We start from the raw sequence: 13,919 nt of genomic DNA, 5'->3' as shown, positions 1-13,919 counted from the left end.
GTACATGTTTGGGGGCGAGACTCCAACGTCGAGTGAATGGGCATTGGTGAGCCCTGGAGCTCGGACCTTCGGACCAACTGACTGCAGTGCCAAACTGCTGTCAATGCCAAGTCTAGAAGTTGCAAGATCAACGAACGCGCGCATCTTCTGCCTGTCAATTTGAATATCAGCGTTTCGCTTCTAGACAAGAATAAAGAGACGATAGGGCTTCAAGTTCTTCAAGTCACCTCATATCAATCTGAATCGCAACACACACCCTCGTTCTTGCCTTCGATAGCTTGGGCCACCACCTTCTCTGTCATCCCGTCGCCTTTTTCAATCTACGCCCGGGCAGTATGATCGGCCCAGGCACAGGCATGCTGGGCGAAGATGGCATTCACATCGACATGAATCATCTGAAAACCGGTGAAGTGAACCTTGGAACCTCCATCATGGCCATAAACTTCAAGGACGGCGTAATTCTTGGTGCCGACTCTCGGACAACAACAGGCGCTTACATCGCAAATCGTGTTACAGACAAACTTACTCAGGTGCACGACACGATATGGTGCTGTCGCTCAGGCTCAGCTGCGGATACACAGGCGGTAGCAGACATTGTACAATATCACCTGGGAATGTATGGAATCATGAACAATGAGCCTCCGACCACTCACACCGCAGCGGCACTATTTCAGGAGCTGTGTTACGACAACAAGGATCAACTCAGGTAGGGCTATTGGATGCTAGCGCTTGAAAGTGCTAACATTGTTAGTGCTGGTATGATCATAGCTGGATACGACCGCCGTCATGGTGGCCAGGTTTATTCAATCCCTTTGGGGGGCTCGTTGCACAAGCAGTCGTATGCGATTGGCGGCTCAGGCTCGACCTACATCTACGGTTACTGTGATGCACATTGGAAGGAAGGCATGACAGAGGAGGAAGGGGTTGAATTTGTGAAGGGCTCTTTAAGAGAGGCGATCAAGTGGGACGGAAGCTCCGGAGGTGTTATTAGAATGGTGGTTCTGACGGCCAAAGGAGCTGTTCGACATTTGTATCTGCCCGACAACGGATATACTGGGCCGGGAACAAAGCAGTAGACTCCTTGCTCTTGTCACGGCATGGCATGGCGTTGAGAGGCTCTTGTCACGTAGAAGTGGCAGCAATAGTGACCGCGATTGCAGCATGTCAGATGCAGGGGACATAATTATCAATCATCTTGACCGCTTGCTGGCTTAATCGCTAGTAGCCCTAAACAGAGTTGATCCATACCTCCAAGTGAAGGGAGCAATAACCCTGAAGCGAATTGATGCTCGCTCTTGGCAACCCCTATGTAATATTCATTCAACAACCTCTTTGATACAGACGAAATCGGATCTGGACGCAACGCACTCATCTTAAGCTATTGTTCTCAGCCGGTTCCTGCAGCCCGTAGTACACACCAATGGATAATGATTCAGCGGTCAAGTATCTAGAGTCTCTGGTGAACCGTACCTTTCGTGCCCATACTTCGGACGGGCGGATGTTTCTAGGGGAATTCAAATGCACCGATAATGTACTACATCTTAGAGTGCCCTGGGCAAGGATATTGTTGATGACCTGTAGGAAAGCAACATCATACTAGCAAAGACTTACGAATACCGCATGCCTACTGCGAAGGCGAAACAAGATGCCATTGAACGCCAGCTGGCTGGTGAAGGCAGTGGGAAAGCAGACATGACAAGCAGATTCCTGGGCCTTGTCGTTGTCCCTGGGCAGCATATCACTAAGCTCGAGGTCGAGGAGAGAAAGCCTTGGGAGCTACCCTTACGACCGAACTGAGTGATTGACTCCCTGCGGTATCCTCCTACGGTAAAGCTCAGTCTGGTCCTCTTCAAATTGAACATCGTTATGCTGAACTTGTGGTCTAGACCGAAGAGAAGCTGGCTTCACAGTTTCGTCGCTTCATTATCTGCGTGAGCTTAGGACGGAGTGCTCCATGGAAGCTTTACTCGAGAGGTGAAGACAAGATCATCTTTAGACCCGAGCCCCAATCCACAATCATAGTTCACGGGCTTCTAGCACCACACTACATGATGTAACGATTTCTCGAAACCTTACAAGACAGAGTGCATCCAGAGAGCTGTGGTGTGGGGCGGTTTGTTTGGGATGGCGTTTCGTCTCCTGCACAATGGGACAATTTCAATCTGGCGTCGAGGTATACGAGGCTCTGAAGAGCCGGCTCAACTGGGTGGTGTTCCTGGTTTTTGGACAACGTGTTGTAACTAACTAGTTAGCGGAATTGCTTGGCTTTCGTGGCGCAAAAAGACTCCACCTCCACAGCTATTTCTTCTACGTAGACTGAGATGATTCAGCCATCCTATTAGAATTGATCGCAATCACTGTCGCATTCGACTCAGGGTTGTTGTCGCACTCGCCTCACTCTTTGTTTGAATAAAGCCAACCGAATCACGAATGTTAGCAAGCGAACCCTCCGCAACTATAATTGACAGTATTTCTCTGGCCATCTCTCGTCGCTTCTAGGATTCGCGCCTGCTCTAATGCTCAAGTATTACTGCTGACTATCTCTCAAGTTTAGGAGTGGACTTGAAACCTCCCCTCTCGGACAGTGACAACCGTCTTCTCTGCGCGACTTTCGTCTACTTTCAACCCTCAAGTCTGTCATATATTCCAAGGCTACTGCGAATTCCAAGCGGAGCCCACAAGCCAGTTCAACTATTTTCTTAAAAGGCGCATGCCGAAATTCCCTGTACATTTTCAGGTTTCCCGTCAACTTCCCACGACGAAGTCCTTTGTTGAAGCAGATTTCCTTCGCTTCTTGTCGTCACTCTTTGAACCACCATAAAACGAGGAAGAACGTTGCAGACGCATCACTAGATATACGATCAGAGGATACGAGACAGTAACGGCTTTCGGGTAGCCTTTGGCTGGGTCGCCTGTGGAGCAACTACTGCGACACTTCCGTTATGGGCCAACAGCAGTCTAAGCCCGATGGGCCTAAGTCCTCCAAAAATGCTTCATCGTCGAACCTGAGCGGCCCTTCGAACAATCTACAGTCCTATCCATCATTCAGCAAATCGGATACCAAAGAATCTTCGAGGTCGTTGAGGGGTTCCATAAGATCGAAAATACCAGGCAGCTCAAAACTGGACAAGCAGGAGAGTCCTCGAGATACAGCCGGAGGTATTGATGGGCCCAATTTCGACAGAACTGATACTGGCTCGGTAAGGTCCACTACTAGATCTGCGCGCCGTGGATCCACTTCTTCCGCTCAATCGCCAGTTACAACCACGACAGACGGCGACGACGAAAACCCATCACCACGATCCGGCTCTCCTGTAAGTGGAAGGCCACCATCTCCAACCCAGTCCAAGACGATAGGGCAGCGACACAAAGATGTTAGCGGCGCTCAAAGGTCTGGAGAGGTGGGTGCTGTCTCCGAAGACGCCCCTGGCTCTAATATCCATCCATTTGCCCATCACCAGAAGCCGGGAAATTCTATACTTGTCAAGAATGAGAATCAGATCAATCCTCGAGCTTCTGACACGAAGAGCTACCTGAAAGCAAAACTTGCAGAGTCATTGCCCGGGACTTCGCCCGGGGGCATGGGCATGAACGCTCTAGAAGATGTCGATCTGGACGATATGATCACGCGCTTACTAGACGCCGGTTATTCCACCAAAGTCACCAAGGCGGTTTGTCTCAAAAATGCGGAAATTACTGCCATCTGCACCAAAGCCAGGGAAGTGTTACTCTCACAGCCTGCGCTGATCGAGCTGTCTCCGCCAGTCAAGATCGTTGGAGATATTCACGGCCAGTATAATGATTTGATCCGGCTCTTTGAGATGTGTGGTTTCCCTCCCAACTCGAATTACTTGTTCCTGGGAGACTATGTGGATCGTGGTAAGCAAAGTCTGGAAACGATTCTTCTTCTGCTGTGCTACAAACTCAAGTTTCCAGAAAACTTTTTCATACTTCGTGGCAATCATGAGTGTGCTAATGTCACGCGAGTATATGGATTTTACGACGAATGCAAAAGGAGATGCAATATCAAGATCTGGAAGACTTTTGTTGATACATTCAATTGCTTGCCCATTGCAGCAATTGTAGCGGGAAAGATTTTCTGCGTCCATGGTGGTCTGTCTCCGAGTCTGCAGCATATGGACGACATTCGACAGATTGCACGACCCACGGATGTGCCTGACTATGGACTGCTTAACGACCTCCTTTGGAGCGACCCAGCTGACATGGATCAAGATTGGGAATCGAATGAAAGGGGTGTCAGCTATTGCTTTGGCAAGAATGTCATCATCGACTTCCTTGCACGACATGATTTTGATCTAGTTTGTCGAGCTCATATGGTGGTAGAAGATGGATACGAATTCTTCAATGATCGGGTATTGGTCACTGTTTTCTCTGCACCTAACGTAAGTTCAGCAGATCTCACTACGGAGCAAGCTGACATGTTTCAGTACTGCGGAGAATTTGACAACTGGGGAGCGATCATGTCTGTATCTGATGGCCTGCTTTGCAGCTTTGAGCTTCTCAAACCTCTCGATTCCAGTGCCTTGAAGAATCACATCAAGAAGGGGAGAAACAAACGCAACAGCATGCTCAATAGTCCTGTAAGTTACATACTTGCTACTTGCTATGATGTCAATGGTTATGCTCACAGTCTTGCAGCCTGCAACTGTCTCTGCGCAAAGCTTCTGAATGAAACATCCATTTCTCTGTATCCCAGCGATTCAAGCACTTTGTTGGGCTCAAACGCCGCATCAAGTTCAACGAGATCTTGCATCAACTAGGATTTTAGTCTCGGTTGTGACTTGCTAGGCCAAGAATCCAACTCGCCTTCGCGCGCTCCGTGTTGTATAAGACGTCGGAGTTGATGCAAGGCTCTTGTGGCCTGAAGGTCTCCAGGTTGCGCGGACCTGGAAAGGTGGTACAGTTCAGAGTGAGCATGAAAGATGGTGCAATTTTGTGAATGGTGTTTTCTACATGCCCTCGTTAACATCTCCGGAGGTTGGCATTGACAATGTAGTCGGAGAGATAAGCAAGGTGCCCTTGGACGTTTGACGGACCAGACTGAAGTGGTATATGCGAGCTAAAAGATATGATCGGATGATGGGGGCCTGTGCTTCAACGGACTGATCTTCAGCTCTCTGGTTTGGGTGGCTAGATAAGGCTATCGAGTAGACTTTTGCTATGGTCGTATATGTCTTTGGCAATTTACATTGGCCGCATCTTCTGGTCACTATTGATACCCGTACTTCTGAACGGATTGTGGAATTGGATGAAACCAATTTTTTGTGTGCATTCGTAGGACTCTTCCGAGGCGTGTCCCGTTCATGCCGCGTCTCCTCGGCAGCTCACCAAAGACACTTGACGCCAGAAACGAACTGCTGCTCACCCACACATGTGCAGACTTTTGGCCAATACAACTATCATTGAACGCCTGCATCGCATTGTTTTCTAAAGCTGCAGGCAAATAACGTCCGCCCAGCTTACCTAGTATTGAAACTTACTAGTTAGTAGGAAGGTGGTTGAGGTCATTCAGTGACCACAGTTTACCTGACCTGGGCAATCTACGAGATCAGTACCAAACACACAGACCTGCTATTGAGCGTTTTGGAGCTCTCGACGAGGCCTGTAACGGCCTCAATGATAATAGAGCCATGAAGGCAGCACCATTGCTTGTTTCATGGCACAATGAGAGCTCGCCAATCTACTCCACCCACTTCGATCCACATGGGAGAGGACGGCTTGCTACAGGTGGAGGGTAAGCACATCGCTTCAGCTTGACGGACGACGAGCTCACAGTTACCCAGTGACAACAATGTTCGAGTACGCCTACAGAAAGCTCTTTGGAGTCTTTTCCGTTGCTAACTGCTCGTTAGTTGTGGAGCATTGAAGCAAATGGCGAAGACAGAAAGCTCACATACCTCTCCACCTTGGTCAGGCATTCCCAATCTATCAATGTTGTACGATTCTGTCCGAAAGGTGAACAATGATACGGCCTTTCCGATGCAGAAATGCTAACCGGTACAGGTGAAATGCTTGCCTCTGCCGGAGATGATGGCAACGTAATCCTCTGGGTCCCTTCGGATGTTCCTGTAACCACGCTGGGAGAAGAGCATGTCGAGGACAAAGAGACGTGGAGGGTGAAACACATGTGCAGATCCTCGACTGGAGCCGAGATATACGACCTTGCCTGGTCACCAGATGGAGTGTTCTTCATTACCGGGGGTGTGGATAATACTGCAAGAATATTCAATGCTCAAACCGGTATGACTTCCCGTGGATTGGAATGGAATGACCATTCTCTGAGTTAGATGTAGGCCAATTGGTGCGCCAAATCTCTGAGCATAGTCACTACGTTCAAGGGGTCGCCTGGGATCCGCTCAACGAGTACATCGCAACACAGTCGTCAGATCGTTCCGTGCATATATATGGACTGAAACTCAAAGACGGAACCTGCACGCTTTCGAATCATGGGAAATTTCAAAAGATCGATTTGCCTGGCCGGCGAATCTCTTCACACAGTCCAGCTCCGTCTGATATAGGTCATCGTCCTTCGACCCTGAGTGAGGCTCACCGCCATTCGACGTCGGGCGAAGGTCATCGCCCTTCAAATGCAAGCGAGAAGCTTGCCAACACATCTCCTGCACCTTCAAATCCTGGGACACCTCTCGCTACTCCGCTCCCGATGGATCCCCCAACAATCTCCCACAGTCGTCGATCGTCGTTTGGTTCGTCGCCGTCTTTCCGACGATCAGCATCACCAGCACCTGGACCTTCACTTCCGCTTCCCGCAATTCGCCCAGAGATCTCCTCGCCTAGCTTGAACGCAGCTATGGGATTGGGGGTGAGGAATACCAATATCTATCACAGCGAGACCCTGACATCGTTCTTTCGGCGTCTCACATTTGCCCCCGACGGAAGTCTTCTCTTCACCCCTTCGGGCCAATACAAAGCATCTCATCCATCAACAGCAGACCCTTCCAAAACGGTCGACGAGGTCTCAAATACTGTCTACATATATACACGTGCGGGCTTCAACAAGCCACCTGTTGCTCACCTGCCGGGCCACAAGAAACCCTCTGTCGCGGTGAAATGCTCACCGATCTTCTACACTCTCCGTCAAAATCCAAAGCCAACCACGCAATTCAATATAGACACTTCTGCAGCTGATTTGGACATACCGCTTCTTCCTGACCCTGTAGTGCCAACCCAATCATCGTCCGTCATGGAGCCTCCTGCAGCAGTCTCCTGCAGTGTCACAAGCGAGCCATCTAGACCGCAATCATCACCAAAACCTTCTGATTTGGATGTTCCGGTCACAGGCCTCAGCCAAGCTTTTTCACTCCCGTATCGGATGGTGTATGCTGTTGCAACTCAAGACGCAGTACTTGTGTATGATACCCAGCAGCAGACTCCTATCTGTGTTGTCAGCAACCTTCACTTTACGACATTCTCGGATCTGAGCTGGTACGTTGTTTGTCTATTCTGCCGATAGGGCTAATATGATTAGGTCTAATGATGGTCTGACACTATTGATGTCCTCGACGGACGGCTATTGCTCAACGCTCGCATTTACTCCTGGCGAGCTTGGTCAAGTCTACTTGGGGCCGCATCCCACAATGAGCCATCCAACCATCACCACCCTTGCCGCCGCTACAACCACTGTACCGACGCCTATCAATACCTCCTCGCCATCCCTGACCAAGGCTTCTCCTGCCATTGCTCCATCACTTCCATCCCCTGCTGCTCCATTCTTCCCATTAAGGCCAGGTAGTCCAGCACGATCAAATTCGCAGTCATCTATTGCCACCATGTCTTCCGTTCAAACTCCAGCAGTAACGAACAACCCTACACCGACCATGAGCCACGTACCTATGGTTACTGCCGCGAATTCGTCTGGGCCCGTCGGCCTACCGCAGCCAACTCCTCCACAGACTCCAATGGCTGGTGGACACAGTGCAACCAGCTCCGTCAGTGGGAGTGTGCTGGGAAAGAGGGATATTGGTGGGGCCAGCGAAAGTGAGAAGGAAGACGGGCAACCCAAGAAGCGGAGGATAGCTCCCACGTTAGTAAGTGGCGCTACTGTACCACCAGCAGCAGAGAAGGAACAGAATAAAAGCTAGCGACGGATGGCCTGGTGGAGCGTGGAAATAAAGCTGTGATCATATTTTGTCAGATATTCTGGCTGATGGGTGTGAGCCCGGGTTAGCCATTGCTTAGCGAGGTGTTTTGGTTTTCATGTAGAAATAAGCAACATCTTATCAGGTATAATACTCGTAATAACTGGCGTAGACTGTCGTGCTTGTTCGTCTGGCAATTCAAGCAAGCACCGCACAAAGCAATGTCTTGGCTCCTTGGTGCTATGTGTCCAATCACGTGACACTTCGTTGCGCATCCCATGGCATCCGAAATCGAATCAATCATGGGTTATTAAGCTATTGCTTCGTCTCAGGCCGCTGTCAGCAATGAACATCAATTGGCAAAATTGATGCGAATATTCTCGTCGACAACCAAACTCTTTGCCACGAGGGAAATCGACATGGAAAAATTGAAGAAGATGATCAGGCAACCCCAGTGTCATCTCTTATTGAGACCCTGCTCGCTCCCAATCTTCTACCTTTCGCCCTAGGCTTCTAGACCTACATTGTTCTCGTCATGGGAGTTACGGGCCTTTGGACAGTGGTTGCGCCGACGGCCCGACCTACTCAACTTGCTTCGCTAAACCGTAGACGACTTGCCGTCGATGCCTCGATTTGGATATACCAATTTCTCAAAGCTGTGCGCGACAAAGAAGGAAATGCTCTCCGCAACTCCCATGTTGTCGGGTTCTTTCGTCGTATATGCAAGCTTTTGTACTTTGGAATCAAGCCTGTCTTTGTGTTCGATGGAGGCGCACCACTATTGAAAAGGGAGACTGTTCGAGGAAGGGCAAGAAGGAGAGAAGGTAGGAGGGAAGATGCTGTGCGGACAGCTGGAAAGCTTTTGGGAATGCAGATGCAGAGGGCTGCTGAGGAGGAAGAAAAGACGAGAAGAGCTGAGAGGGACAGGACATCGGACGAGGAAGAATTGCCACCAGAAGAAGAAATGGTGTATGTTGATGAATTGGGGATGACCAGCAAGGAGCGTCACCAGAACCGGCTGTTCAAAAAGAAAGATCAATACCATCTGCCAGCTTTGGATGTGAGTATCGAATCTCTGGGGGCGCCTAACGATCCAAGAATCATGAGTCAAGCAGAGTTGGAGGAGTATGCTAGGCAGTTTCACAGTGGGGAAGATATCAACGTCTACGACTTCAGCAAAATCGATTTCGAAAGTCCATTCTTTTTGAGCTTGCCGGCAAGCGATCGATACAACATTCTTAATGCGGCGAGGTTGAGGAGTCGGCTTCGCATGGGATATTCGAAAGAGCAGCTTGATGACATGTTTCCGGACAGGATGGCTTTCTCGCGGTTTCAGATTGAACGAGTTCGAGAAAGGAACGAGCTGACCCAACGATTGATGCATGTGAATGGAATGGCTGAGGATTTCCTTGATCAAGGTGGAAGGATTGCCGGCGAGAAGGGGAAAGAATACGTGCTTGTGAAAAATGAAGGGGTTGAAGGTGGTTGGGCATTGGGTGTGGTCTCGAACAAAGGGGGCCAGGAAGCCAATGCGATCAACGTGGATGAGGAGGCGAAGGATGAGAGCGATGTGGATCAAGATGACGAGGAAGACTTCGAGGATGTCGCGATTGAAGGACTCAACAGGCTTCCAAAGAGGTGGGCCAGGAAGAGGACAGAAGTTGATTATAATCCAGATTATAAAGACGCAGCCGAAGAAATCGCACAGAAACGACGATCAATATACGAAGCCCGGCAAAAGGCAGCCGAAAGACGGCCGGTGCAACCACATCCGTACGCTCAACCTGAAAATGAAGAACTGTTTGTTGGACAAGATAATCCCAATAAGTCAGACGAGGACGTAGACGATCTGTTTGAAGACGTGGACATGGAACAAGGTGAAGACGACGATGACTTGCAACGAGCTATTCAAATGTCATTGCATAAATCTGACCACGATGCTTCAGCGTTTGGTGATGCGCAGACTGACTTGTTCACCGCAGAAAATCGAAAAAATGGTCGCGTCGTTGTTAAGAATGTCAACCAGCGAGCTCATCAAAATATGAATGGAGTTCAGCTGGCCAACGGTGATGAGGAGGACGAGGACGGTTGGTTTGACCTACAAGCAGCCTTGACTGAGTCGAGAAAATCTAAGCATCAGTCGAGAAGCCGTGCAGGTTTCAAATCCCCACCCTCTGTTACGCCCAGAGAGAAGACATTTAACGGGCCACTGCCATTCGAATCGTTGAACTTGGGGCAATCCCTGCTGGGTAAGAAGAAAGCCGAGAAAATCGCGCAGGATCAGGCAGGAGGATTCGACAAGGATAGTGATCGCCAGAATATCAAGTCTGTGCCATTGCCTTCCTGGTTCGACGCGAAAGATTGGACTAATGCTGTTGAGCGAGGTGCTGAGCTGGACACAGATGATAATGATTATCATGCTACTTTTGGCCTGGAGGACATTGACAAGCGGGAAGCTTTGATGCGTCACGACACACTGGATTTTATTGATGTTGATGAGCCTTCGCAGTCGAAAATAACAGATCAGATCGTGGTCGAGCTGTCCGACGATGAGGAGGTGGTAAGGGATGTCGACACGAGTGACGAAGCGCTTGAACAAAAGCGACAGAAATCACAAGAGCCACCAGACCCTATGAACGATGAAAGTCCAACCCTTGCCCATGAGTCTTATCAAGAACAACCAACGTCACCCGGCTTGCTGATGGACGATGTAGCGGACATCGCACAAGCTCGTCCTCCAATAATCAGCGTCCCTGATCACCTTCCTGAGGCTCCGGCTGACAAGGACTCGAATTTACCTGTTGATTCAGTCATTGAAGAGCAGGTTGAGTGGAGAAAGTCAGACGAGGAAAATGATGGCGCGGCCAAAGTATTGGATCAGGAGTCACAAGGCCCAGACACGAGAAGCACGACATCGGAGGTTGAGCAGAGTTTTGGAAGTGGGATGCAAGAAGTGGAAGAGGTCGGGGACGATTTTGAGGATGTGGAACTTTCCACACGACCAACTTTGCTGCGAGAGGAAACCAGCGGCTTGAACGCCGCGGATATCTCTCTGGCAAACCAATTTATAATAGCAGAAGACGGACAAGATCTTGTTCAGGCCAATGCAGCAGGGGACCAAGAAGAGCATTTCTCAGAGTCCGACGAGGAGCTAATGCGCCAGATGGTCATCGAAGCAGAAGAACATGCCCGATTCGCTTCCACTTTGAACAACACTCGCACTCCTGCGGATGCAGCTCGTGACTACGAGAAAGAATTGAAACAGCTCCGAAATCAGCAGAAAAAGGACAGACGTGATGCTGACGAGGTAACTCAAGTAATGGTTCAAGAATGTCAAGCTCTTCTTCGTCTTTTTGGTCTTCCCTATATCACGGCGCCAATGGAAGCAGAAGCACAATGCGCAGAGCTTGTCAATCTGGGCTTGGTTGATGGAATTGTGACTGATGATTCTGATATTTTCCTCTTTGGTGGTACGCGAGTCTACAAGAACATGTTTAATGCAGCCAAATTTGTGGAGTGCTATCTCACCACCGACCTCGAGAAGGAGTACGCTCTTGACCGCAGGAAGCTAATTAGCTTTGCCCACCTCCTTGGTAGCGATTACACTGAGGGTATCCCAGGAATCGGGCCTGTGACAGCCCTCGAGATCCTGACGGATTTTGACACCCTCGAAGAATTCCGCGACTGGTCCGCTAAGATTCAAATGGGCCAGCTGGACGGTAATATCACCACGCCATTCCGCAAGAAGTTCAGGAAACAAGCACAGAAGACGTTCCTCCCTCCCGCTTTCCCCGACACCAGAGTGGATCATGCATACCTCCATCCCGAAGTTGACTCAGACCCCTCTGGTTTTGAATGGGGTGTGCCTGACCTGGACGCTCTGAGAGCCTATTTGATGGCGACTATTGGCTGGAGTCAAGAGCGAACGGACGAGGTACTTGTTCCAGTCATTCGAGATATGAACAAGCGTGGGGTGGAAGGGACACAGGCGAATATCACAAGGTTCTTTGGTGGCGGCGTTGGTTTGGGTGGGAAAGAAGCAGGCGCACCAAGAAATAGGGGCGTGAAGAGTGGGAGGATGGAAAAGGCATTCGGGCGACTGAAGAATGTAGCAGAGAAGAAGCGTTCTGATGTTGTTCAGATCGAGGCAGCTGACCTGAATGAAGATCTCCATCTTGAGGCTGCCACAGCTAACGGGGGAAGGCGGCTTAGAGCCAAGAAGAATTCTAAAGACAAGAATAGTGCAATGCTCGCCGAGGATGGTGTTTCTGGTGATGAGAGTGATCCTGGCATAGAGAATGTTGCTAAGAAGAAAAGGAGGAAAAGGAAGCGCGTCGATTGAGTAGTGTCCAAATACATGACCAGCGTCGGCTCAAGCACTAAACGTATCACCACCCTGATCCAACCAGTTGCGCTCCTCGTCCGTCATCTCCCTCCCGAGCCACTTATTCCTGTGGGGATACCTGCCAAACTTATCTAGTATATCGGCGTGCCTCTTCTCGAAGCTCAACGTCTGTCCTACGTATTGAGCAGCCTTCTCGTCTCCTTTGGCTTCCAATCCTGACTTTAAGTCGCCCATCTCCTGGCTAAGAAGCTGGTGATCGGCGAGCGATTCTGAGTGCATCAGTGGCATGTAGAACCATGTTCGTTGCAAAGCGGACATGGCATATCGCTCGTGTTTGTCTAGCTGCTGTTTGTGGATTGCGTAGAACAGAGCACGCGCGATCCGATCATAATGTCCATATATCAGTGCTTGGTCGCTACGGAATATGTTGCGTGGGATTTGATCAAGGAGCAGCGTCAGGCCAAGAGCTGATTCAGGATCTTTAACCTTGTTCTGATAGAGTTGTCCTATGAACGGTGCTGCAATTTCTGGGTAGTTGCTTCGATCTGCGTCAGCGTCTTTGAATTCTGGCAACACAAATTTCGCTGGCGAAATTGAACTTAGTGCTTCGTTGAATCTCGAATGGCATTCTTTGTCGAATGAAGCCTTGTCACTTTCTGTGGCTCCCACGCCAAACCAGCGCATTGCAAGCTGCTCGCTCGGGCCAGTCGCTCCCTCTGACAAGCCATCAAACCATAACTTCAGGAGGCTGTGGTAGAGAGTAGGGTTGAAGAGCCGAGCCTCGAGCGAAAATGTCTGGAACGAAGGCATGGTTGTATCTGAGATGGATTTCGGTTCGTAATTGTAAATCCGATAGATGAGAGCAAAGATGTGTAGTGATCCTAGCAACTTCACCACTGAGAATACTCTTTTAAGAAGGTCTGTTACAGCGATCTTTGTCCGGGTTTGGTCTCAGTCAAAACCTGACGCCAATCTGGGAATTACACTAACACTCAGGAAGTACAGTGGTGAAGAAGACGGCAGCCTGTCAAATGTTAGGGCTCAACTGGTTAAGGGAAGTGCAGTGAACAATACTAAGATGTCTTCAACTTAGGTATAAGCTGATAACATGAGTTGACTACGAAGACTATGAAAGTATCTGGGAAACGAGCGTGCTTATATAGACTAGGAGATTTGTGCTTACAAGTGCTCATAACGGAACACCTTGTAGTATTGCCTATGCAGAGACGTCCTTGAGCGTTGCTTATGCAGAGACGTTCTTGAGCATTGTTCCTAAGTGCTTATGCTAGAGCACCTTTAAATATTACATTAGAGGGTACTAATCTTATAAGTAGTTTAAGGTCTTTTAGGCTTATCTAAGTCTATTATAGCTTTTTTATAAAATATTAAATAATCTCTTAATACTTATTTATATTTATTATATTTATATATTATAATATTATTTTTTTCTTTTATTA

At 49.1% G+C, this 13,919-nt stretch overlaps 5 protein-coding genes across 5 annotated transcripts; 4 read left to right on the top strand and 1 right to left on the bottom strand.

The window, feature by feature from the left end:
* Positions 1 to 335: 335 nt before the first annotated feature.
* Positions 336 to 1,076, top strand: EPUS_08863 (Proteasome component PRE3; the record flags this gene model as incomplete). The annotated part of the gene is made up of 2 exons (XM_007789274.1): positions 336 to 706; positions 752 to 1,076. The coding sequence occupies 2 exons, from the start codon at positions 336 to 338 to the stop codon at positions 1,074 to 1,076; spliced, it is 696 nt and encodes a 231-aa protein (XP_007787464.1).
* Positions 1,077 to 1,420: 344 nt separating this feature from the next.
* On the top strand, positions 1,421 to 1,797 carry EPUS_08862 (uncharacterized protein; the record flags this gene model as incomplete). Its single annotated transcript, XM_007789273.1, has 2 exons — positions 1,421 to 1,531; positions 1,582 to 1,797. The coding sequence occupies 2 exons, from the start codon at positions 1,421 to 1,423 to the stop codon at positions 1,795 to 1,797; spliced, it is 327 nt and encodes a 108-aa protein (XP_007787463.1).
* A 1,145-nt stretch (positions 1,798 to 2,942) lies between these two features.
* Positions 2,943 to 8,120, top strand: EPUS_08861 (uncharacterized protein; the record flags this gene model as incomplete). Its single annotated transcript, XM_007789272.1, has 6 exons — positions 2,943 to 4,403; positions 4,449 to 4,601; positions 5,874 to 5,976; positions 6,025 to 6,261; positions 6,315 to 7,464; positions 7,508 to 8,120. 6 exons carry the CDS (start codon positions 2,943 to 2,945, stop codon positions 8,118 to 8,120), a joined length of 3,717 nt encoding a protein of 1,238 aa, XP_007787462.1.
* Positions 8,121 to 8,652: 532 nt separating this feature from the next.
* On the top strand, positions 8,653 to 12,459 carry EPUS_08860 (uncharacterized protein; the record flags this gene model as incomplete). Its single annotated transcript, XM_007789271.1, has 1 exon — positions 8,653 to 12,459. One exon carries the CDS (start codon positions 8,653 to 8,655, stop codon positions 12,457 to 12,459), a length of 3,807 nt encoding a protein of 1,268 aa, XP_007787461.1.
* Positions 12,460 to 12,489: 30 nt separating this feature from the next.
* EPUS_08859 (uncharacterized protein) lies at positions 12,490 to 13,272 on the bottom strand (the record flags this gene model as incomplete). Its single annotated transcript, XM_007789270.1, has 1 exon — positions 12,490 to 13,272. One exon carries the CDS (start codon positions 13,270 to 13,272, stop codon positions 12,490 to 12,492), a length of 783 nt encoding a protein of 260 aa, XP_007787460.1.
* Between the last annotated feature and the right edge of the window lie 647 nt (positions 13,273 to 13,919).

Source organism: Endocarpon pusillum, assembly GCF_000464535.1.
Source record: "Endocarpon pusillum Z07020 unplaced genomic scaffold C734755, whole genome shotgun sequence".
Classification (NCBI taxonomy): domain Eukaryota; kingdom Fungi; phylum Ascomycota; class Eurotiomycetes; order Verrucariales; family Verrucariaceae; genus Endocarpon; species Endocarpon pusillum.
The sequence above is the reverse complement of the archived record's forward strand: the minus strand, read 5'-3'. Positions and strand labels throughout refer to the sequence as shown.